At 42.5% G+C, this 22,811-nt stretch overlaps 1 protein-coding gene across 6 annotated transcripts in view; it reads left to right on the forward strand.

Moving 5' to 3' along the window:
• The first annotated feature begins 262 nt into the window (after nucleotides 1-262).
• Nucleotides 263-22,811, forward strand: part of CRIM1 (cysteine rich transmembrane BMP regulator 1) — a 301,489-nt gene continuing 278,940 nt past the window's right edge. For all 6 annotated transcript variants that reach the window (XM_084625219.1, XM_084625220.1, XM_084625222.1 and 3 more), the window contains exon 1: nucleotides 263-1,022. In XM_084625219.1, the coding sequence (XP_084481345.1) occupies nucleotides 677-1,022 (346 nt within the window). In that variant the 5' untranslated portion in view covers nucleotides 263-676. The remainder of the gene's footprint in view (nucleotides 1,023-22,811) is intronic.

Raw genomic sequence — 22,811 nt, forward strand, 5'->3', positions numbered from 1 at the left:
ACACGGACGGGCCCACCCCGGCCTCGCTCCGCTCCGCCTCCGCCCGGGCGAGGCAAGGGCGGAGGGAGACGGCCGCCGCGGTGGGGCCCAGGCGGCTGCCACTGCGCCTCGAGCTCCCTGAGCTGGGGCTGAGGAGGAGGAGAAGGCGGCGGAGCCCTCGAGTCAGTTAGCCAATGAGCTGGGCGGACGGAGAGGCGGGGCGGGGCGATCGCGATCACCGCCCAATGGGGAACGGGGAGGGGTCGCGTGCAGAGCTGGGAGAGTCGCAGGCAGCCGAAGGCTGGAGTCCGGGCTCAGGCACCGAGCGGGGTAGAGCCAAGCGCCACCGCCGCACTCGCTCCGCCAGGACCCGCCGCAGCCACAGCAGCCGCCCAGCGCGCCCGCGGCTAAGCGAGCGAGGAGCCGGCGGCGCAGGGGAAGCCGCGGAGCCCGCAGCGGGGAGGCGAGGGACGGACGGACGCTGCCTCCCGGAGGGGAGCGGGCGGAGCCGCCGCCGCCGTTTGGAGCAGAAGTTTGGCTGGCGCCGCAGAGAGGAAACTTTTCTCCGGGGGCCGGAGGCGGGGGCGGCGGACAGGAGCCGGCACTGGGCTGGTTCGGGCCGGACTCTGGGATCCGTGACCTAGCTCGGGGGCTTCTGCGCGGCTCCCCCGGGCCGGGCCGGGCTGCGGCGGCCGGGATGTACCTGGCAGCGGTCTTGGCGGGGAGGAGGCGCCCGGGCGGCGGCGGCGGCGGCTGGCACCTGGGGGCGGGGTGGCTGCTCCTGGTGCTGCTGGGCGAGTCCGGGACCCGGGCGCTCGTCTGCCTCCCCTGCGACGAGTCCAAGTGCGAGGAGCCCAAGAGTTGCCCCGGCAGCATCGTGCTGGGCATCTGCGGCTGCTGTTTCATGTGCGCCCGGCAGCGCAACGAGAGCTGCGGGGGCGTCTACGGGCTGCACGGAGCCTGCGACCGCGGGCTGCGCTGTGTCATCCGGCCGCCGCTCAACGGGGACTCCATCACCGAGTACGAAGTGGGCGTCTGCGAAGGTAAGGGCAGCGCGGCCCCTTCCCGGCTCCTGTCAGGGCTCCCCTCGCCTCGCCGTCCGGCTCGTCCTGCCCGGTGCCTCCCCGCTCCCCTCTCTCTCTCTGTGAAGTTTTAGCTCCTTTGCCGGGAGCGCAAGGGTCGCTGCGGCCCCCTCTCGTTCCCCAGCTGAAGGGCTGGCCAAAGGGGTCCCGTCGCCTTCTGACTGGATTGCTTCCCACCATTCGTCCAGTGCAGAGTCGGTGTGAGCTGCGGGGGTTTAAATGCGAATTGCTTTGAATAGGAGCGTGTCTGCCTGCTAGGTGTCAGCTCTGGCCCGGGGGAGTCGTGGGGCGACGACTCTGCACGAGCATATAAGGCTGGCTGGTGGGATCTTGTTCTTGATGGAGTTTGCCTGGGCTGTTCTGTTCTCCCCCCCCCTCCCAATTAAATCTCCGTGCAGCTCGAACGGGAGCAACACATGATTATTTCCCAACCCTTCCACTGATCATGGGCAGGTGCCCTCTTTTGTATTTATTTGCAGCTCTGGGGAGTAGTTGCACTTATTCCCTCACCTGCGTTTGTCTAAAAATCAATTGCGATTGTTTAAATTTGAATGAGGATTTCACTAATTGTTTTGGTGGGGCACCGGGACCGAGCTCTTCTCTCCTGGCAGCGTTTGGTATCAGGTAGTAGCCTAGGCTTTCTCTTTCTGTTAGCCTTGTTGCTTTCTTCAACATTAGTCATGGTTCTGCTCCTGCCAGCCATACCACTTCTTACGTGAGACTGTCTGGTTCTCGCAATCTGGAGAGGAAAATTAGACCAGTAGTAATCGTGTTGTGGTAGCAACTAACTTTTTTTGCCTTCACGCTAACTTTCGGACAGGATTTAACTGAATGCTGCTGAGGAAAACCCATGTTTTGAAACGTTGACTTAAGTTTGGTAGTTTGAAGTAGTTTGTTATACAATCCAAAACGGTTGCAATCTCGAATCCCTTTTCATTAGTAGATCATGTTAACTAGTATCAATCAGTTCGGCCAACTACTGATAAGATTTAAAGCGCTTGGAACAACAGCCTGGCAGTTTGCCCTCATGCAATAAACAGATAAATAATACACGTGATGCTTATTCCGGATTCCTTCTGTGGAAGGAAACACAAAGGCTGATCGTCTGTGGCAAACTTCTCCTTCCTGTTCCTGTCACTTAACACCTCCCCCCCCCCCATATTGAAATGCGTCTTTTCCCCTTTTCCTACAAAGGAAAAATCCGTATGGCAGTAACTCTTCTCCAACCCGCCAATCTCACTTTTCCTGCTTCATATGTGGTGAACATGACTAGATAGAGGAAATGCAGAGATATTTTCCCCTGTAGTTTACTTGCTTACAAGTGGCAGGAAGGAGTCCTGGAGTCTCTCATTTGTCAGGTTGCTGAGGAAGGGAAAGCTTAAAATGTAAGAAAGTAAAATACATCGTGATGGTAAGGGATTAGAAATAGTTCAATGTGGAAAATGCATAGTTTTATTTGGTGGGTTTTTTAAAGACCGACTGGACAATTCTGGAAAGTAAGAGGAGCGGGTGTTCTTTGCTTTAAGGCTAGAGGGCAGTAAAGAGTTCGGAAATATCTTTTGAGGAGGAGGCACTCCTCCAAAAGCTGTTTGAAAACAACACAAAAACCCATTAAAATAAAACTGCCATCCTCACAAAACTGCCATTCTTCTCAATATGTTCGTTGCTGGTAAACATATCATTTTAGTATCCAATACTAGTTTATAACTGATATGATCCACAAGTTAACTGTAAACCACAACATAAAAATATGAGGGAAGTTGGTGTGTCCTGCTATGCAAAAACAAATAGAATAACATTCTTCCCCCAGGATTCGTTCAGTGGGGTCGCATAGGCATGGCTGAAGTGAAGAAAGCAGAACTGGGTTGAGTATTTTAATGAATTAATATGTAGTTCTGAACTAATTTTTCAAGAGGCTTCCTTGATTCATTCTGTGTTGCATTGGTTTTTCTTTCCCACATACATAGAAACAAATTGGATTTAAAACAAATATACATATATAGAAAGAGATCATGATTAAAATATCTTTCAGTTGTTTGGATAATGGTTCCTCTGCTTGCATGTTCTAAGTATAAACATAGCTTGATCTGGAGAGTGGATTAATGAAAGCCTACAGTAATTAAATGTCTTGACAAGCCAGCTCTCTTCATGTATCACAATGTGGACTTCTCTGGCAGTTTAGACACATTTCATTCTTTTTGAAGTGATGCAATATGAACTTTGCATGATTTCAACTAGTAACCTCCCATATACTCTCTTAAAAATGGTATGAAGCTTCCGTTGGCAAGATTATATTTCAGTCAGTGCTCTGTGGCTAGAAACTAGTTCCAGTTGTTCCTGTAACAATCATCAAGGAGATAATTTAGGCGCTATTATTCTCAAATAAAAGAAACAACTGCTTAAACTGTTACCAAATCTAGAAGATATTACTGGGATAAATGTTGGTTTATGTAAGGTTCTACCTATAATTGTCTTAAACTATGAAACTATTTGGTATGTAACTGGCCTAATTTTATTGTTTGGAAGAAATTTGAATGTTTTATGTCTAAGCCAATAAAAGGATTTATTTTTAACTAATCAGACAGTTTAGATCTATAACTTGCAGGTAGAAGTATGACAGGGTAGGTTGTCTGCCTTACTGCTAGCTTTTAACACTATATGTAATATTCTCTTCACAGGCTAACAGGATAAAAGAAATTATTATTGTATGTCATGTTTATTGCAGTGCATGCAGCTCTTCTATAACAGATATGCTTGAATAAAAGTGAAATTCACTAGCTAGGGAAACAGTGTATATAACTATGTGAATAGAAACTGATATCGTTTACTTTTTTCTGTCCCTTTCATTGCAATTTTTACACTGAAATGACCCCTACTGGTTACAACTATAAGTGTAGAATTTTTTTGTGTGGCTTCATAAATGGCTTAGCTGAGACAAAGCTAACATAGACCCTTTCTGACATAGAAAAAGTGAATGTTTTCAGGATCCTACGGTTCTCTTCAGAGACTGATGTTGTTTATACCTGCTGCAATTATAGCTACTTCAGTTGATGTCATTTTCTCAAAAACGCAGAATCAATGTGGTCTGCACTTTTGGTGGGACAAAGTAGTTTTGTGGTGTCTCTTCCAATGGAGGAATCTATATTCAGAACTTGCCTCTAATCCTGAAGTGTGCTGCTACCAGTAGTATTGATACTTTAGGAAGTGGATTCTTCTGTATGAATTTGTGCTGAACCAATACATCAGCATAGTGTGAAAATAACCTGTTACCTCAAGGCACGACTATTTTTGCTGGTTTAAATTTAAAAATCACACTTTTTAGGTTGAGGTTAATGCATGTTAGTTAATGCTATTTTTCCTAATGAAAGCAAAGCCTAGGGGAAGAAAATGAGAATTCTGTATCTATTTCAGAAAGGGACCAGGTATCTAAATTTAATCTTTGGACAAAAATGTCTTATGGAGAGTAATTTCTTGCATCCTCTGTAAATGATAATATTAGTTTGTTTATGGCCTTTTAGCACATAAACAAGAGACTGTAAATCTTGGTGTATAGTTTTCTTATATATTACTATATCAACATTCATATTTTAAAATACTGAGAAATTACTGTTTCTTGTATGAATTTGATCAACCCACTATAGACTCTTCAGACTGAAAAAGGGGGGGGAAGGTATCACCAATGAAAAATCTTATTGTAACTCTTTCTTTTGATACTCTAGATTAGTTTGCTAGTTTAGTGAGAACAATTATTGAAAACATTTTGTTATATGCAAAGGAATGAGCAATTGTCTAGTTGATTAAACTACTTGTGTATAGCAAATGAGTCTCTAATGTAATTGATGCACCAAATGGAAAACATATAATTAGTGCATTTACTTTGGGGAAACAGACTTCTCATACTCTGATATTTGTTTAATATTAGAAATCTATGTAGATTTTTTTTTTTAAAGTGATCTTAGAAAATTTTGGTCAACTCAAACTCAGGTTATTCTGCTCAGATTGTTATACGGTGCTCATCACTATAGTATCTGACAGGTTTCAGAGTAGCAGCCATGTTAGTCTGTATTTGCAAAAATAAAAGGAGTACTTGTGGCACCTTAGAGACTAACCAATTTATTTGAGCATATGCATCCAATGAAGTGAGCTGTAGCTCACAAAAGCTTATGCTCAAATAAATTGGTTAGTCTCTAAGGTGCCACAAGTACTCCTTTTATTTTTACTGTAGTATCTGAATGCCTTCCATTAGTGCATTAAATGATGTGATTAGCATCTGTCATGTGGTGTTCACTCATCTCCCCAGTGGTAGAAATGTGTGCAATGGAGTGTCTGTTCTGGTGGTGGGTTTACATATATACATGTTATGCATATATTCAAGGAAGCCAGGTCAAAGAAAGAGACTAATGCCAACTACCCCAAACATATGTTTAAATACTTAATTATCAAGTGGTTTGCTCTCCAGAGATGAACACCTGCAACTCCCAGTGACTTAACTGGAAGTTGTGGGTACCCTAGACTCTAAATATAAGGGTACTGCTTAAATATAAAACTAGGTGCCCAGACTTAAAACACCTGAGCTTTAAAATGTGGCCTTTGTTTTCTGACTTCAGAATTGTAAAGCATTTTTTTTAATTTGAAGAACTTGAAAATGTTTGCCATGAAATTTTTCTCCATTTAGCTCCCCCTAATGGAGGGGTGTTCATACCCACAAACCACTATTAAGTTTTTGTGGTAAGAGTTCAGGGTTTTTTTATTTTTATTTTATTTTTTAAAATTTTTTTTAGCATGGTTGATTCCTACTATTCCAAGTGAGAACACAGGAGCGGCTTGGGGAAGCTTGAACTGCTGCCATTACTGAACTACTTAGTGAGTGTGCATATTCTTTCTTCCTATGGCTATCAGCCTCTCTCCTTTCATAAGGACTGCATTCACTAGCTGGATATGTGGATAGATTTATCAGGTTGTTTTGTTAACCAGAGGTTGTTGGAGTCCTCCAGTTCTGTTTTGGGACAGCTCTATGGCAGGAGTCTCTTGCAGTGAATGGAGTTTGAGTTAGGGATGAGGGAGCTGGACTACTTTCATTACTCTTGCTTATCAGTGGTCGGGGCATCTCTTCTCTCTTCCCGCCCCCCCCCCCCGCATACTTTTTGCCTTTGGCTTGTAGACACCTTTTTTTCTTACAAACTTAGAATCTTTTGAACTTTGTCTTAACTCCCACTGCTCTCCTTCCTAGAGAGAGGTTCTGATCACTTTGAAGAAGTGTCTTAAAGTAAATAGGTGGAAACTTACGTGGCAGCAGCATACTAAATAAGTAATTTATCTGTGGATTTGCAATTTCTTTCATGGTTTGTTTTTAGAGATGATTGTATTAACTTGTTGCAGTTGCTGAAGTGGTCTTGAAATAACCAAACTAGTGAAGTGTCTTACCATATCTTCTAGTCCTTCATAAGAATATGCCCAAGCATACCATGCCCTTTGGTAGCCAGGGAAGTTCTGCTTAGATGATAAGGTACTGGAGCAGAAATGACAAATGGGGAATACTTCATCTTATCAATTTCGTGTCCATTAATCTGTGTTAATGATCTTTGAATCACATATGCTGAACGCTTCAGCCTGATGTGTTGTTCATTTTAACCTGTCTAGCTTCTCTACTGAATGTAGAGAAAGCTTTTGAGTGCGGTCTGTAGTTTGTTTCATGTTACATGAGCTAATGCTCTGGGGTTAGGAGATGAAATCTTCACCTAAGCAACTGTGTAATACATATATAGATACAGTATGTTAATATGTACATTAGGTTATTGTTTTTTTTTTTTTCTTTTGAGGAAGACTTTGTACAAATCTGGTACATCACCATCAGGGGTGGTGTCCTGTACCTCCTACAGGATTTAATTACATCTTTCTAAAGGCTAAGAATTACTGCCTAGTCTTCAGTCATGTTGGTCAGTTTGGCTCTTGGGAAACTGTCACGTGACTGAGCAGTAGGAAACCTATGATCTTTCTATAAAAGTTTCATATGAAACACTGAAACTACTTAGTTTAGAGAGAAGACATGACAGAAATGTATCATACTTCTGGTGTAGCAGAGGATAAATAAGTGTACCTGGCTTACCTGTCTCAAAATACAAGAAGGATTGTACAATACAAGAATACAATAGCAAAATTGAAATACAGCAAATCTAAAATTGATAAAGGAAATTAAATTGTATAGATTTCTGCCACAAAGTCTAAATGACACACCACTGAGTAAGACTGAAGAAAGGATTAAACTGTGGATGTTTTTTGTTATGTTTTTGCTTGACTAAAACAGAGTTCTTGCTCATTTTCTTGTCTGAAATGAAGGCAGTGTTGCTTCTGGGGACTGCTTTTAGGGTTTTCTTCAGCATTATTAGTGTTACAGTTTTAATGTTGAGGGAATTTTTGTCTAAGTAGCTATACAATGTGCATCTCTTAAAGCTTTAAAGATTCCATTACTTAGCATATGGTATAGGTGCTGCTTGTAGGAAGAGGGGTCCATAGAATCATCTTCACAAATGTCAAACTTGTTTCTGTAACTTCTAGTGGGTTTCTCTTGAGGAGCGAGCTATTTTACAGTAAAGGTGAATATCCCTGTTTCTCCTCCCTGTTCAATCCTTGTCTGTGGCATTACTCTATCTTCAGGTGTCTATTTGGGCCCAGTGCTGTATAGTTTTCAGATAAAATGGTTACAAAAGCTTCTCAGTTATTTGGGAGCCAGAGTCCCACTTTCAAAAAAGACTTGTCTCTGAAATTCCCTTGGGAAATGACTATTGAAAATTTTATTCTTGATCTTATGGTGTTAGGTAGCTGAGTTCAGGGCATACTCAAAAATATGCACCCAGATTAGGTCCCTTTTTTTTTTTTTTTTTTTAAAGAGTACAGATGTGGTGATGGAAACTACTGTTGTGGCACAACCGTTACAGTTCTTGTTGGCATGAACATATTTTTGTGTGTATGTTGAACAAGTCTAGAAGTTACCATGGATGTGGGAAAGGCACTGCCAGATTTTCCACTCCTCCCAAATTAAAGAAAGCTAAGCAGGAGAAGACAGGCCATCTAACTCATCCTCTGACTTGTGGTTTTTTGTTTTTTTTAACACAGTACTGTACCCATCTGTAGGAATTAGGTTTTCAGTACTTCCTTTTGGAGACAAGTCCCTCTAATTACCCATATGTTAAGAAGCTTATTTTGCTGGTATCTAGCCAAAACTTTCTTGCTAAATCTTCTTACTCCGGCCTCATTTTTCTAAAATTCTCCATTATAAGAATCAGTTCAAATAACTCCAGACTAAGCAAATAGCCAAACTGTCTAGTTATCTCTGTATTTTTCCACATTCAATAATATATGTTCTTCTTTAAATCCTCTTCAGCTTGTCCAGTGTGGTTGCATTGGTAACTTCTTTGTGTGTGACACTTTGCTTCTGTTGCTGAAATAGTATTTGACTTGGATGGCACCATATGAAGTTGAGAGATATAGCTCATTACTGTAGTCCAAAGACCTTTTACCGAGTTGTACAGCATTGTTAATGTTGACTTTAGTTTGGGTATTCCGTTTTTACCTCCCTCCACCACCACCTTTTATTTTACTTAACTAAAATTTGGACTGAAGGCTTTCATTCTTGGTCTCTACTTGAAGCTAAAGAACTTAAGTTGGGACAAAATCAATTAAAACACTTCTTTGGTTGACATTTTGAAAATATTCAAAGTACAAAAACTTTATTTTCTTTACACAGGATCAAAGAGGAGATTGAGTAGTGGTATTTTTCCCAAGTTCTGCCCCTTGAGGTGCCATGAAACACAAGTGTCACTAGCTTGTGAAAATTGTGTGACTAGCCCTCTCCTTTCTTGGGTATGTGGATCAGCTATGAAATACTGTAGCTAATTTCAACACTTAATGCTAATCTACTCTACAAAGCCTCCTAGTGGAGATGCAGCTTATACTGGCAAAAGGAGTTACTTTGCTAGTGTAGTTAACTCATCTCCCGGAATGACACAAGCTATATCAGCAGAAGCAATCTTTTGGTCATATATGCTGTCTGCGCATACTTTTTCATTCCTAATTGACACTATGCCAAGGAGGTAATGTGTAGTGTAAACCTGGCTTTAAGGCTTGCAGGGGAGGGGCGGGGGACTAGCCTCCCCGGCCAGGTGCTCAGAGGCCAGGCAGGAGGGTCCTTTGCTCACCTCTGCTCTAAGAGATGTAATTAAGCTAACCTAAGCCCCAGTGTAGGCAGCACTTTTCTTCCACTGGCCTAGCTATTGCCTCTCAGAGAGGTGGATTTACTACAGCAGAACTCCTTCTGTCACTGTAGTTAGGGTCTACACTGCAGCTGTGCTGCTGTAGCATTTCTAGTGTAGACATACCCCGTAGTTCACAAATTTGAGTGTAACTCATGACCACAGAGGCTAGAGTTTTAAGCTTTAATTAAAGGAAAAAAAGAGCGGGGAGGGGGAAGAGTACTGGCTCATCAAGCCTCTGAAGTTCCCCTAAAACTTGACCCCCTCCTTCTGAAATGTTAAGCTTTGAATATGGCAAGCTCAAATGTAGAGATAGTGGCTCTTCTTTTTATTTTTAAATTCCACAGTGTATATTTCTAACTTAATTTTATCCATCAGGCCTTTCTGCTAGGTCACTCATCCCTAGAACAAGTGAAATATTCTGAACTTTGCCCACCCTATCAAGTTAACAGAAAAGCTCATAAACCTGCTGTTTCTCATTGATACCTTCTGAAGGAATCTGATAGACTATGTTCAAAAGTGGGGTCACCCAGGCATAGGTTCATTAACCACACAGGATCGTGTGAAATGTTCTCTCTTTCTTAATAGAATAGAGAAGTCAGCAAAGCTGACATCCGCCTTCCTGTTAGTCTGGGGTGGGGTTGGGTTGGGTTGGGACGAACAAACATTCTCTGTTTACTTAATTTGACCTCTTGGCCTACAGTCTGCACACTACTTAATGAATTTGTCTAGGATGTATTTTGTGTGGATAATCTGGGATGTATTTTGTTTTTAATTTTAATTGTACACCCTTCTGAAGGTATGCTTTCTTTTACACTTAAACTCCAAAGGTGAATCTAAATAAGTCCTATAGCTGGTATCCTTTGTGAATGCACACAGAAGGGAAGGCATTGCGTACTTGCACAGTATGACAGACCCGTATCTTCTACAAGCAATGATAGTTCATTAGCTTGATCTACTTGCACATTGCTCTGCATAGTGGTCTTCTTCAAGACAAGTTCCCAAGAGGCATTAAGTGGGTGGTAGAAGGAGGATTCAATGGAAAAAGTACTTTTTTTTTTTTAAAAGTGAGAGTTTGCCCCAGGCAGTAAAGAAGCCGTGTACAGTAAAACCTCAGTTATGAACACCTTAGGAATGGAGGTTGTTTGTAACTGAAATGTTTGTAATTCTGAGCAAAACGTTATGGTTGTTCTTTCAAAAGTTTACAGCAGAACATTGACTTACTACAGCTTTGATACTTTACTATGCAGAAGAAAAATGCTGCTTTTCCTTTTTTTAGTAGTTTGTTTAACACGGTACTGTACTGTATTTCCTTTTTATTTATTTTCCTCTGCTGCTGCCTGATTGTGTACTTCTGTTTCCAAGTGATGGGTGTGGTTGGATGGTCAATTCGTAGCTCTGGTGTTTGTAACTTTGAGGTTCTACTGTAGATAACTTCACTCATAGAAGAATACTTATGCTTTTCACAAGGAGGAACTGTTGTATGACCTTTCTGAAAGGTTTGGGCCCAAAGGGGCTTTCAGTATAGGGCATGCACATTGTTCCCCTACCCTGCTATGCAAACCTATAGCTTCTGTGTTTAAAAAAAAAAACAAAAACAAAAAACTGTTACTCAGTACAAAGAAAATCCTCTCCTGTTCTTTGAGGACTTCATTTGAGTATTTCAGCATACTCCATATCTCTCTCGTAGAACAACTTGATAGTACTTAGTCAATTTGCAACAATAATTCAGGGATGAAAATTGCTTGAAGATCCAGAATGTGAACTTTATTAACAGTACTGAATATTCTGTTTTCTTGAGCAGTAACTCTGTGGTGCTGTGACCGTCTCCTGTTGCTATTCTTAAGCAAAATACTAGAGACAGCAACATTTTTGGTAACAAAACTGGCAGGAAGCATGTAGGAGACTGCTAAAGTAGATTGCCTTTCATTTAACTGCAAACTAATATGAGTTAGGCTTTTGTATGTGTGTGTTTTTGTGCTTGAGCGTCATGTGTAATGTACTGTTGAGAATCAAAATAAACTAGTTGGGGTTTCAGAAAAGTTAACAGTAAGAGGCATTTGTTTTGTTAGGAAGACTTCTTAGCAACTTCTAAGATAACTAGGGTGTTCTGAATCCAAATATGGTTGTTACCAAGCTGTGTGTGTATAAAGGCTATATTTATTTGCAAGTTTGAGGGTCTAAACTTGAAAATTCAACTTGGTAACCATCATTTTTGAATTCAGCAGGTTCAGGTTGGATTTGATTTAAATCAGATTGATTTAAATCACTACTCAGACTCAATTTAATCATGGATTTCTACATAAAAGTGCATTCTTGTTGGTTGTTATAATCTTAATACATATTCTTCACAACTCAGAGGATAAGTGAGACCCAAATTGGGTCTCTCTTATGGCCTACTGCCGTAGAAGGTTTTCCCTTCTACTGAGAGAATGGTATGGTAGATCTCAAATCAATGAAGGCTACACTCAGACCTCAAGACTTCTGGAATATGCTGCTCAAACAGATTCACTTTTGTTTCTGCCTGTCCCTCCCTTCTGACATTTATCTCCAGACTTCTTCTCCTTGTCCAGATCTATCCCATCCCCAACCATCTTCTATTCATTGAACTTTTTGAAACTTTGCACTTTTAGAGAGAGGTAAGGGATTGACTCCGTGTACACAAATTTGCAGAGGGACAATAGGGTTGAGGTCTGTTATTTCTCACCTCTATATATTAATTTATTTTAAAACATTTTTGTTAACCAGCATGTTATGTCTGGAGACGCGAATCCACAGTTTGAGAACTGCAAAACTAAGCATCTCTGATGGTATCTTCTAGACTTAGCACTGAGTCCCATTGGGTGGGTAGATAGATTTAACCTAAATCTATACAGAAGCCCCCATAAGATTAGGTCCCTAATCCATGAACTATTGGAACTCATTTACAAAACTTTTCTTAAACATTACATGCATATATTGTCTTATACTGTAGAATTAAAATTTATAATACCTATTCCATGATGAGATATCTTTGAGCTATATCTTTGAGCTATAATATATCTTTAGATAGGTTTTTCCCCTCAAAAAGCATTATCAAAACATCTGATTTTTAAATAAAAAAAAATCAGTGATTTTTATCCACCTTGAGCAGATTCAAATTATGTTTACAAATTGGTAACTTTTTTTCCTAACAGATTCCTCTAGACCTTTAGAAATCTCAGAATCAATCCTCTTTCTAATCTGTAAGTGACTTTAGAGTTTGAGTCTGGTTTGGAAAACTGCTGGAAAAGCTCCACTCCTTACAGTTTCATCGCCCCATACATCAATTTTCCTGGAGTTAGAGTAAGCAAGAAAAATTATTAGGGCAGTTGAAATTCCAAGCCATGTGCATTCCATGCTCCCCTCTAGTATAAGTGAGGGGTCTCATTTGCATAATGGAACACTGGAAAAGGTTCTCTTACTTGGACTGTCCAGTGAAGGACTGGCATAATGTAGTGCTGCCAACCCCACATAGTCAAAAAATAAATTGGTTTAAATCATGAGCTGTAAACAAAAAAAAAAAAAATTTGGGGCTCTTTATCTGACTCTGGCTTTTGAGCTTTCAAGGGTCACATTTCCAAGCTTTTCTCTGAAACCATGGGGATTAGAAACTTTATTTAAAAAAAAATAGGCAAGTAGAGATTATCACATGAAGCCCCAACTCCTGGAGTCATTAAGAAATAACAAATACGAAGACCCCTCCCCCCCTCCGAATTGCAATACTATATAAGGGCTAATAGGCTTGGCTTTGCATAGATCTGTCAGATGCTTGAGGACAGTGCTAGGGTTGACTTCTGTGGGGAGTCCAGCCCTGTGACAGGGGGTGTACTTCCCCTGCACTGGAGCAGAAGGGTTTAAGGCAGCACTCTTAGGAGAGGAAACCATGGCCCCTTGATCCTGTTGGGCATGCTCCAACTGCAGCTGCAGTATAAAAGGGAGCAGCCTACCTCAGTCTGGGCTGACTGGTGAGGACGAAGGACGTACCTCGTTGTCTCCTCCCAAGGAGCAGCCAGGATCCTGGACTGCTGGAGCAGGAGATGCCGAGGCCTAGGCAAGTGCCCGGTACCTGCGGACCCCCCCAAGGAGCTTGGAGTCGCCGCCCAAGGAGCCCAAAGACTCCGAAGACACCCCGACTTCAACTGCAGGAGTCGCGGTAGGAAGTAGCTCAGGGAGGGACTAGCTAGTCTGTGAAGAATTTCAAAAAGATCTCACAAAACTAAGTGATTGGGCAACAAAATGACAAATGAAATTTAATGTGGATAAATGTAAAGTAATGCACATTGGGAAAAAATAACCCCAATTATACTTACAATATGATGGGGGGCTAACTTAGCTACAACTCATCAGTAGAAAGATCTTGGAGTCATCGTGGATAGTTCTCTGAAGACATCCATGCAGTGTGCAGCAGCTGTCAAAAAAGCAAATGGGATGTTAGGAATCATTTAAAAAAAGGATGGAGAATAAGACTGAGAATATCTTATTGCCCTTCTATAAATCCATGGTACGCCCACATCTTGAATACTGCATACAGATGTGGTCCCCTCATATCAAAAAAGATATACTGACATTAGAAAAGGTTCAGAAAAGGGCAACTAAAATGATTAGGGGTTTGGAACGGGTCCCATATGAGGAGAGATTAAAGGGGCTAGGGCTTTTCAACTTGGAAAAGAGGAGACTAAGGGGGGATATGATCATGAGTGGTGTGGAGAAAGTGAATAAGGAAAAGTTATTTACTTGTTCCCATAACATAAGAACTAGGGGCCACCAAATGAAATTAATGGGTAGCAGGTTTAAAACAAATAAAAGGAAGTTCTTCTTCATTCAGTGCACAGTCAACCTGTGGAACTCCTTGCCCAGGAGGTTGTGAAGGCTAGGACTATAACAGGGTTTAAAAGAGAACTGGATAAATTCCTGGAGGTTAAGTCCATTAATGGCTATTAGCCAGGATGGGTAAGGAATGGTGTCCCTAGTCTCTGTTTGTCAGAGGGTGGAGATGGATGGCAGGAGATAGATCACTAGATCATTACCTGTTAGGCTCACTCCCTCTGAGGCACCTGGTGTTGGCCACTGTCGGTAGACAGGATACTGGGCTGGTTGGACCTTTGGTCTGACCCAGTATGCCCATTCTTATGTTCCGTGTCCCTGCAGCAGTCGGCGTGTTGTGGGCAGATTCCCTGCCGACTTGGTGGCGAACCCATTTGCCACTACCAGGGCCCTGGGCTGGGACCTAGTGGAGCAAGGAGGGCCTGGATCCCCCATCCCGGCCACCCCCTTTTGGGGGCGGCCCACCAAACGCCCTCCTGTTGACTCTGGCTATCAGATGAGGCCGTGCTTCCCTGCATCTGAGGGAAGTCCTATTGACTCTGGCCATTAGGCTGCACTTCCCTGCAGACAAGGGGAGTCCTATTGATGTCAGTCATTGGGCCATGCAGCCCTGAGGCTGAAGGTAGCCATATTGACTTAACAGTGGGACTACTGCCCTTGTCGCACCCCCAGGGTGACAGGTGTACTTGCCCAGTGACAAGCCCCAGCAGAAAGGCGTTCTGTCAGGCACAGTCACCCTCACTCCCTGTTGAGGGTGACTGCAGGTGTCCCAGAGGAGGCAGCACAAGCTGACAGGGCCTGGAAGTAGGCCCTGCTAGAATAGGATGCATAAGTAAGCTCTTCCGGGCTGTCATCAGACATTCACTTACAGAGCAGCAGTCTAGGAATGAGAAGGAAAGAATGAGGCTATATCTACACAGCATTTTGGAGACTGAGCGTGAGCCTCCCAAGCCAGGTCAACAGATTTGCTAGACTTCAGAACCTGAGCTCCAACCAAGCTGCATCTTTGAAGCACTGTCTACGCTGCTCTTTTTGCCAAAGTCTGTTCACCCAATGTGGGAGGCTTGCTTTTGTGGTCTCCAAAATGCTGTGTAGACATATCCCGAGTGGCATCTGGTGCTCTTTTATAGGTATGAAGAGGTGGGACCTAGGTAATAATTCTAGGGAAGAGTCTGTCTTGAGTAAAAAAACTCCGCTGAACAATCTGTTCCACCTTGTATTTAGCTGTGACAGTAACACTTCATTTCCCAGATGTGAAGAAGAGCTATGTGTAAGCTTGGATCTTTCGCCAACAGAAGTTGGTCCAATAAAAGAGATTACATCACCCACCTTGCTTCTCTAAAAAGAAAAGGAGGACTTGTGGCACCTTAGAGACTAACCAATTTATTTGAGCATGAGCTTTCGTGAGCTACAGCTCACTTCATCGGATGCATACCATGGAAACCTCAGAAGACACAACTACAACAACGCTGCAAACAACAAATTGTAGTAATCTTTCCTGTGGCCTCTGCAGTGCGGTGTTACTGGCCCTTATCTTGACACATCCCCTGGTAGCAAGTGCCATGTGCACCACAGCTGAGTCAACTAGTACTTTAGTTCAGCTCTGTTGGCCCTAACACTTGGTGGGTTTCAATGCAGTTCCTCAGCTCATCAAATACCATTCTCCTTTCAGGACTCCAGATATCCTGCCTTTTTGATCCACTTCTTTGAACTGCTGCAGAATCTTCTGCCTTTGGCAACCCATCACTTTCCTGAACAGAAGGAAAAGAGCCTCAGCAGATACACCAACATACACTCTGCTTATCACTCTGCTTATCTCTTGAAATTTTTGTGACACCCAGCTCTTGCCCCAGCCAATAATCCAAACAACTCTAACAGGAAAAAATGACCCTCTAATCTGGTGCTTAAGGCACTAACTGGAAATGTGGGAGGCCCAGCGTGACGGGTTGGGTCATAGAAACCCCCTTGGGACTGCCACTTGAGCCCGTTTTCCCTGGCAGCTTGGGACTTTAGTACCTTGCCTGGTTGTGCCAGACACTCTAGTCTGCTACAGACACAGACCCTGGTCTGAACCACATCCCCCCCCCCCCCGCAAAAGCTGCAGGCTTAACTGAAAACAGCTTAAGAAGTGCTCCTGTCTCCAACACCCAGATACCCAGTTCCCAATGGGATCCAAACCCTGAATAAATCCGTTTTACTCTGTATAAAGCTTATACAGGGTAAACTCATAAATTGTTCGCCCTCTATAACACTGATATATATATATATAGAGAGAGAGATGCACAGCTGTTTGCTACCCCAGGTATTAATACTTGCTCTGGGTTGGTTAATAAGTAAAAAGTGATTTCATTAAATATAAAAAATAGGATTTAAGTAGTTCCAAGTAATGGCAGACAGAACTAAGTAAATTACCAAGCAAAATAAAACAAACATGCAAGTCTAAGTCTACTACAGTAAGAAACTAAATGCAGGTAAATCTCACCCTCAGATGTTCCAATAAGCTTCTTTTACAGACTAGACTTCCTGGGTCCAGCAATCACTCACACCCCTGTAGTTATGTCCTTCGTTACAGTTTCTTTCAGGCATCTCTTTGGGGTGGAGATGCTCTCTCTTGGGCCAGCTGAAGACAAAATAGAGGGGTTTCTAGGGGCTGGTTTAGTCTCTTTTGTGGGTGGAAACCTCTCTTTCCCCCTGTGTGGAATTACAGCTACAAGATGGAGTTTTGGAGTCACATGGGCAAGTCACATGTCCATGCATGACTTGGTGCTCTGCAGGTTGACGCCATTGCCCACATGTTAGCCCGAACGTTCCCAGGAAAGTTCAGATGTGGATTGGCGTCTATCAAGGTTCATTGTTAGCCAAGTACTTCCATTTACTTGAATAATCGCTTCACGCTATGTTGACCAAATCTGCCTTAGGTGCTTCTACAGCAAACACTTTAAATACAAGCATAGAGCCAATGCTTATAACTTCAGATATAAAAATGATACATGCATATGAATAAGATGAATACATGCAGTAGAATATAACCTTTTCAAAGATATGTTACATGGCATATATATATAGCATAAAACAGTTATGTCATATTTACACTCATAAGCATATTTCTATACAGCATTATGGAGTGCAACGTCACACCCAGGTTCAAGACTCTGCTCCAAATCAGGCAGAACAGGGACTTGAATCTGGGGTTCAACATACCAGGTGAGTTACTCAACCAATGAATTCTTGACTATTCTAGGGTGGATGGATCTCTCTGGTTTTGGCCAGAAATTTCGTCTTGGATCTGGCAAACATACCTGACTAAAGTGTAAGTGTGTGTGTGTGGTGTTTTTTTTCTTGTCAAAACTAGATGCTTTCCTGCAGAAAGTTTGTTTCAACAAGTCAGCATTTTTCAACAAACACTTTATTGAAAAATTAATGACTGGCTCTAATCTCTGGTTCGTGACTTCAGTGGAGGTGTGCTGCTCGGGGACTACATCCAGTCTAGAAGCACAAGCTTCCTTCATGAATAGCCCTATCTTTTGTGACTTCTCTAGGTTTGGCACTGGCCACGCATCTACTTAAAAGGTGGATAGTAAATTCTACACCTCTTCCCCATTTGACTTTCCTTTCCAGGGTGTTGTCTTCCTGTAGAGCCAGAAGCCAAAGAGCTGTCTGCAGTTGCCATTCCTTCAACCCACTTAACTTTAGAACTTCTGCAGGATCCCTTCTGTCAGTCCCAAGTGTTTTCAATGATTCATAGCAAACTATTGGCTATTCCAGTGCACAGCTGTATTTATTTCATTCATGTGCAGCACATTTTTCCTTAGGGCTGCACTTCGCAAGTTTAGGAATATTTAATGGCCGGTCTGAAACTTAGTTTTGATTTGACTGTTATAAGCCTTCAAAAATCTACTTCCTCTGGAACAGGACAAGGCTCCCTCAGTGAAGGCTATTTTTATGCCACTTTCTTATTCCATCCCTAGGCTCTTTCAGCTGTGGAACTGTGAGGGGTCAGATGAGAAAATAAGTCACAAGACTTCATTTAAAATACCCCCCCCCCTTTTTTTTCATGCTCAAATCACAGAATCACACTTTTTTTTTCAACTCCCTGCATGCTGCTTCTTGTTTCTTGCTCTCCCCCAGAAATCCACCTTCAGTCACCTAAAAGTCAACTCGAAGGTGACCATTTCAGAAGTACAACTTCAGCTACAGTGTTTGCTAACGTTTTCACAATACACTGGAAACTCCCGTACATCTTTTATCTAAAGATAAAGTATATTAAGGAGGGTGCAAAGTTGATCTTTCAACCTGGATGCTTATTTGTAGTCGCATGCGCGCACACACACGTACATTTTTCTTTTGTTAGCTTGATAGAGATTGAGTGTGGAAAAATACGATGCCGGCTATGTAGCAGTAGTGTATGTTCACAAGGATATTGTCTGAGAAGGAAAGAGGCTGGGATGTAAAAAGAGATTCAGTGGGAGTAAGGAGTGCCTGAAATAGTATGCAGGAAAAAGAGGAAAACAAAGTACAGGAAAAAGGTTTGGTGACGGGAGGAGGAGAATGGAGGGGCAGGAAGGTTAGTATCAGTGTAGTAAAGTTTTTCTTTAGTCTTAGTGCACCAACTTTGAGTCAAATATTTTCATACTGTGTAACATTTCACTGTCCTTTCAGCAGCAGTATATTCTTCCCTGACATAGTTACTTTCTCATCACTTGTACATTACATGCATGTGTGCCTTTTTAAAGCAAAGATGGAGCTTCAGGTTAGCATCTAACACAATCACACTTTTTGTCTCTAGAAACAAGTGTATCTAACTCTTGTAATGCAGGGTAGCGTAATCCAGACATTTCCTATACTATAATTAGAACAAATGCTACAATGGTGTTCAATAAAGTACCTTATTACCTGCTTTTATATTGTGAAGAGGTCAGGAAAGAGACATTTCACCATCATGTAACACTTTCCTGAGGCTGTACTTCTAGGAGCTAGTGTTCATCTCCACATGGAATTGTTCTGGAATGGATGTTCTGCTTTAAATTCACACACTACTTCAATCCAAATTGTATTTCAGATCTAGATAAGCCCTAAGAATGAAGTACCAATTTTCAGAAAATCATCAATGATGTATCAAAGTCTTAGTTACTTGGTCTGAGTAAAAATCAATAATGCAGCGGTTCTTCTGAAGTCTGTCCCCCTTAATTCAAGCATTTGATGGAAATAAACTGAGGGAATAGCTCAGTGGGTTTCTATATAGTACGTGTGAATTGCTGAGCACTGCCTACTTTCCAGGACCAGCAGTAGTGTGAAAATAACTTTTGTGGAGATGGGCATACCTGTCCATGTTTGGTAATACTTATGTTGATGCCACCGGTAGCCTGATATACAGTGTGCCACACACACTCAGTATGACACGCTCTCACTTGTTCAGATTCTGATAGCACTTCAGTCTGTGTTCTGAGTTGGGGTCTAGCACTGTCGATGGTGCTAGTTGCTCTGCTGCATGATTCTTCTGCTACCTGATTCTGCACTGTAACTGTTCCTCAGGTTCCACTCCAGAGCCACCTTGGAGTGCCTTCAGTTTCTTTGGAGAAAAGCTTGCAGGATCCTCTGAATAACCTTTGGGGCATTGCACTCCTTTCCTGACTTGGTATCCTTCTGGAGTCTGGAGCCATGCCAGGGCTCACTCCAGCTGCTTGTGACTCTACATACAGAGCTCCATGAAGACTCTTTTGGAAGCCACAAAATCATCTTTAGTACAGAGCACTGTGCCAGGGACCATGCCCTCCCTTGATGCTGATCCCTTACCTAGTGCTGACAGATCACTGGAATCCTAGGAGAAAATCAGACCTCCCGTTGGAGGGTAGCGGCTTCCCTAGTGACAAGGCGCTGTAGAATATTTAGGCTGCTGTCCACCCTCTGGAATTAACTTCCTCCGAGTTGAAGAAGAAGCCTCTCTTCTATCAGTGTTATACCTTCAGGAGCAGTCTCCCTTACAACGTCAAGGGATGGAGTTTCATAGGCATCTTCTACACCTTCTGCTGGCAAACATCCTTGGCAGTACAGAAGTAGGATTCCTCACAGTATCTTACTCCAAGCAGCAATTTTGAGGGTACGGTTGAGAGCCCTATACCAATTGCACCATATCTCCAATCACCCTCTCTTCATTCCCTCCTTTCTAACCCAGTCTCAAACAAAAAACCATCTCCCTATAAAGCCTTCTCTATGACTCTCTTCTTGACCTACAGGCCTTTCTAGTAACACTGGAAGAGCAGTTATCTGAAATCTGTCCTCAACCTCAGAAACATCAGCAGGCACATATGAGCATTCAAGATGCACAACCTAGGAGGCCTTATCCTTCTTTTATCCCAAGGAGACTGTTATGTGGCTCTCAACTTAAAGGACATGCTTCCTTTCATGACAGTCTCATCAAGTGCCTGAGCTTTTGCATGACGACAAAACATTACCAGTTCAGAGTACTTCCATTGTAGTCTATTCAGTCACAGTAATAGAGATCTTTGCCTCCAAACAAAACACCAAATGCCAAGTGCAGAGGGGGCAAAAGCTTCCTCCTGCATATATTTTTACAGCCAGTAGCCAACACTGTCTGTATACCTTGTCTCCCAGATACCCAAGGTCATAAAGATCATGTTGGGCAGAGATGTATTAATAGCTTTAAAGTTGTCTCACGAGTACTGGTGCCCTGTGTATTCTGCAGCTGGCCAGAAAGCCACATTACCTGCTGCCTCTTTGGGCATCTTGTCTCAACAGCAAGGGGGGATTCTGTATCCAGCCTAGAGACGTTGCACCTTGCAACATGGAGGATGACCTTTTGACTAATGTGGATTCCCCCCACCCCTCAGCGTCCAAGCCATCCGACTGCAATCCAGGAAAGGTTCCAGCCTGAGTTGCTATAAAGAGAAAAGGCTGTGGTTCACCATCTGGGTCACTAGTAAAGGACTAACTCAATATTAGGCTAGGATCACTGCAGTCCTGGAGTCCCATCTAAACCTTAGTTTTTTGGGTTTAGGTATGGCTTCCTTAAAAGTCCACCTTGTAAGAATAGGAGCTCATTAGGTTTGTCCTTAAAATGTGTATGCCTTCTCACCCTATAGTCCTCAGGCTCCTCAACAGCATGGTAAATGTCTTCTCCTTCCCCTTCCCCTCTCCCCCACTATCATTGAAGCTAAATCTTGTCCTAACAAAGCTAATAAACCCTCCTTATGAGCCATCTCATTTAAGCTTTTCTAGAGAATTTATTGATCAAATCAGACTTCCTCAAAGTGATTACATCTACTAAGAGGGCAAGTGAGTTTAATACGTTGATGACCGTGCCACTTTTGTACTGTGGTCTCTAAAGACACTGACCAGTGATGCCTCATCCCGGCCTAAGGTGGCCTCAGATTTTCACCTGTCCAGTGCATTTTCCTGTGTTCTTCCTGAGACCTTTCACATTCTGGGGAAACATATCTCCATATAATAGATGTGAAAAGAATACTCCATTCATATCTGGAAAAGACCAAGCCCTTTAGAAATTCAGGCAGGCAGTTTGTATCATAGGGACACATACCTGTGAAAACACATTTCTGGACACTTCCCTGCTGGATGCGATGTTACATCTTAGCTAGGAAACCAGTACCTCCTGGTTTAAATACCCACAGCAGCACCATCAGTGGTATACATTAAACGTGTTCCTCTGGTGGAGATATGTGAAGAAGTAATCTAGAATTCAGTGCACACTTTCACCAGACACTACTCTTTGGCTTTATCATCATGCTCTAATATCCAGTTAGTTCAGAAGTGACTCTTGCTCAGAGTTACTGGTGAGTAATCTCTTTAAGGGAAGAAAGTTTTATTTTCCATGATGTTTGAAACTCGTTTGCACTTCCTTGTCCTGCTGCCTAGTCTCATTATGCCTTTTAAAGCAACTACAGTTTGCCATGATCTTTAAAACTATCTTCAACTTTATTGGAAACGGCACTGGCCCTGCAAAGCAAAGGATGCTAGTTTTGCTCTTTGGGTGCATTGGTAAAATAAGATTTTCATGAATCCTTTTTTGTGTCATTAATAGGATTTGATTGTTAACAACTTCAGACTGTTTCCTAGCAACAGAGGATTTGCCAGGCTGAATCAAACACTGTCCCCTCTAGTCCAGCGTCCCACATTTGGCAGTGACTAATGTGATTTTTTTTTTTTTTGTGTTTAATCTCTCGCTACCTGTGCAACAATTGTGCATAGTGTACTAAGCCTGTTGTATAGTTCTCTTGTGGGGGGCTTCTGGGGCATTTGTGCTTTATGGCACATGTTGATCATTATAGTATTCAGGAAGGAGATGTAATTCTCCCTAGCCACATTTAGTTAATGATAGTATCTTACACCATAGCTATGTGAACTTCAGTGACTGTGGATGGAACTTAATCTTCTTTTTTCAAAAGTACAGTCTTATCACTAAGAGAATCATAGAATATCAGGGTTGGAAGGGACCCCAGAAGGTCATCTAGTCCAACCCCCTGCTCAAAGCAGGACCAATTCCCAGTTAAATAATCCCAGCCAGGGCTTTGTCAAGCCTGACCTTAAAAACCTCTAAGGAAGGAGATTTTACCACCTCCCTAGGTAACGCATTCCAGTGTTTCACCACCCTCTTAGTGAAAAAGTTTTTCCTAATATCCAA

This window comes from Lepidochelys olivacea, assembly GCF_965140295.1.
Source record: "Lepidochelys olivacea isolate rLepOli2 genome assembly, chromosome: 3".
Classification (NCBI taxonomy): Eukaryota; Metazoa; Chordata; order Testudines; family Cheloniidae; genus Lepidochelys; species Lepidochelys olivacea.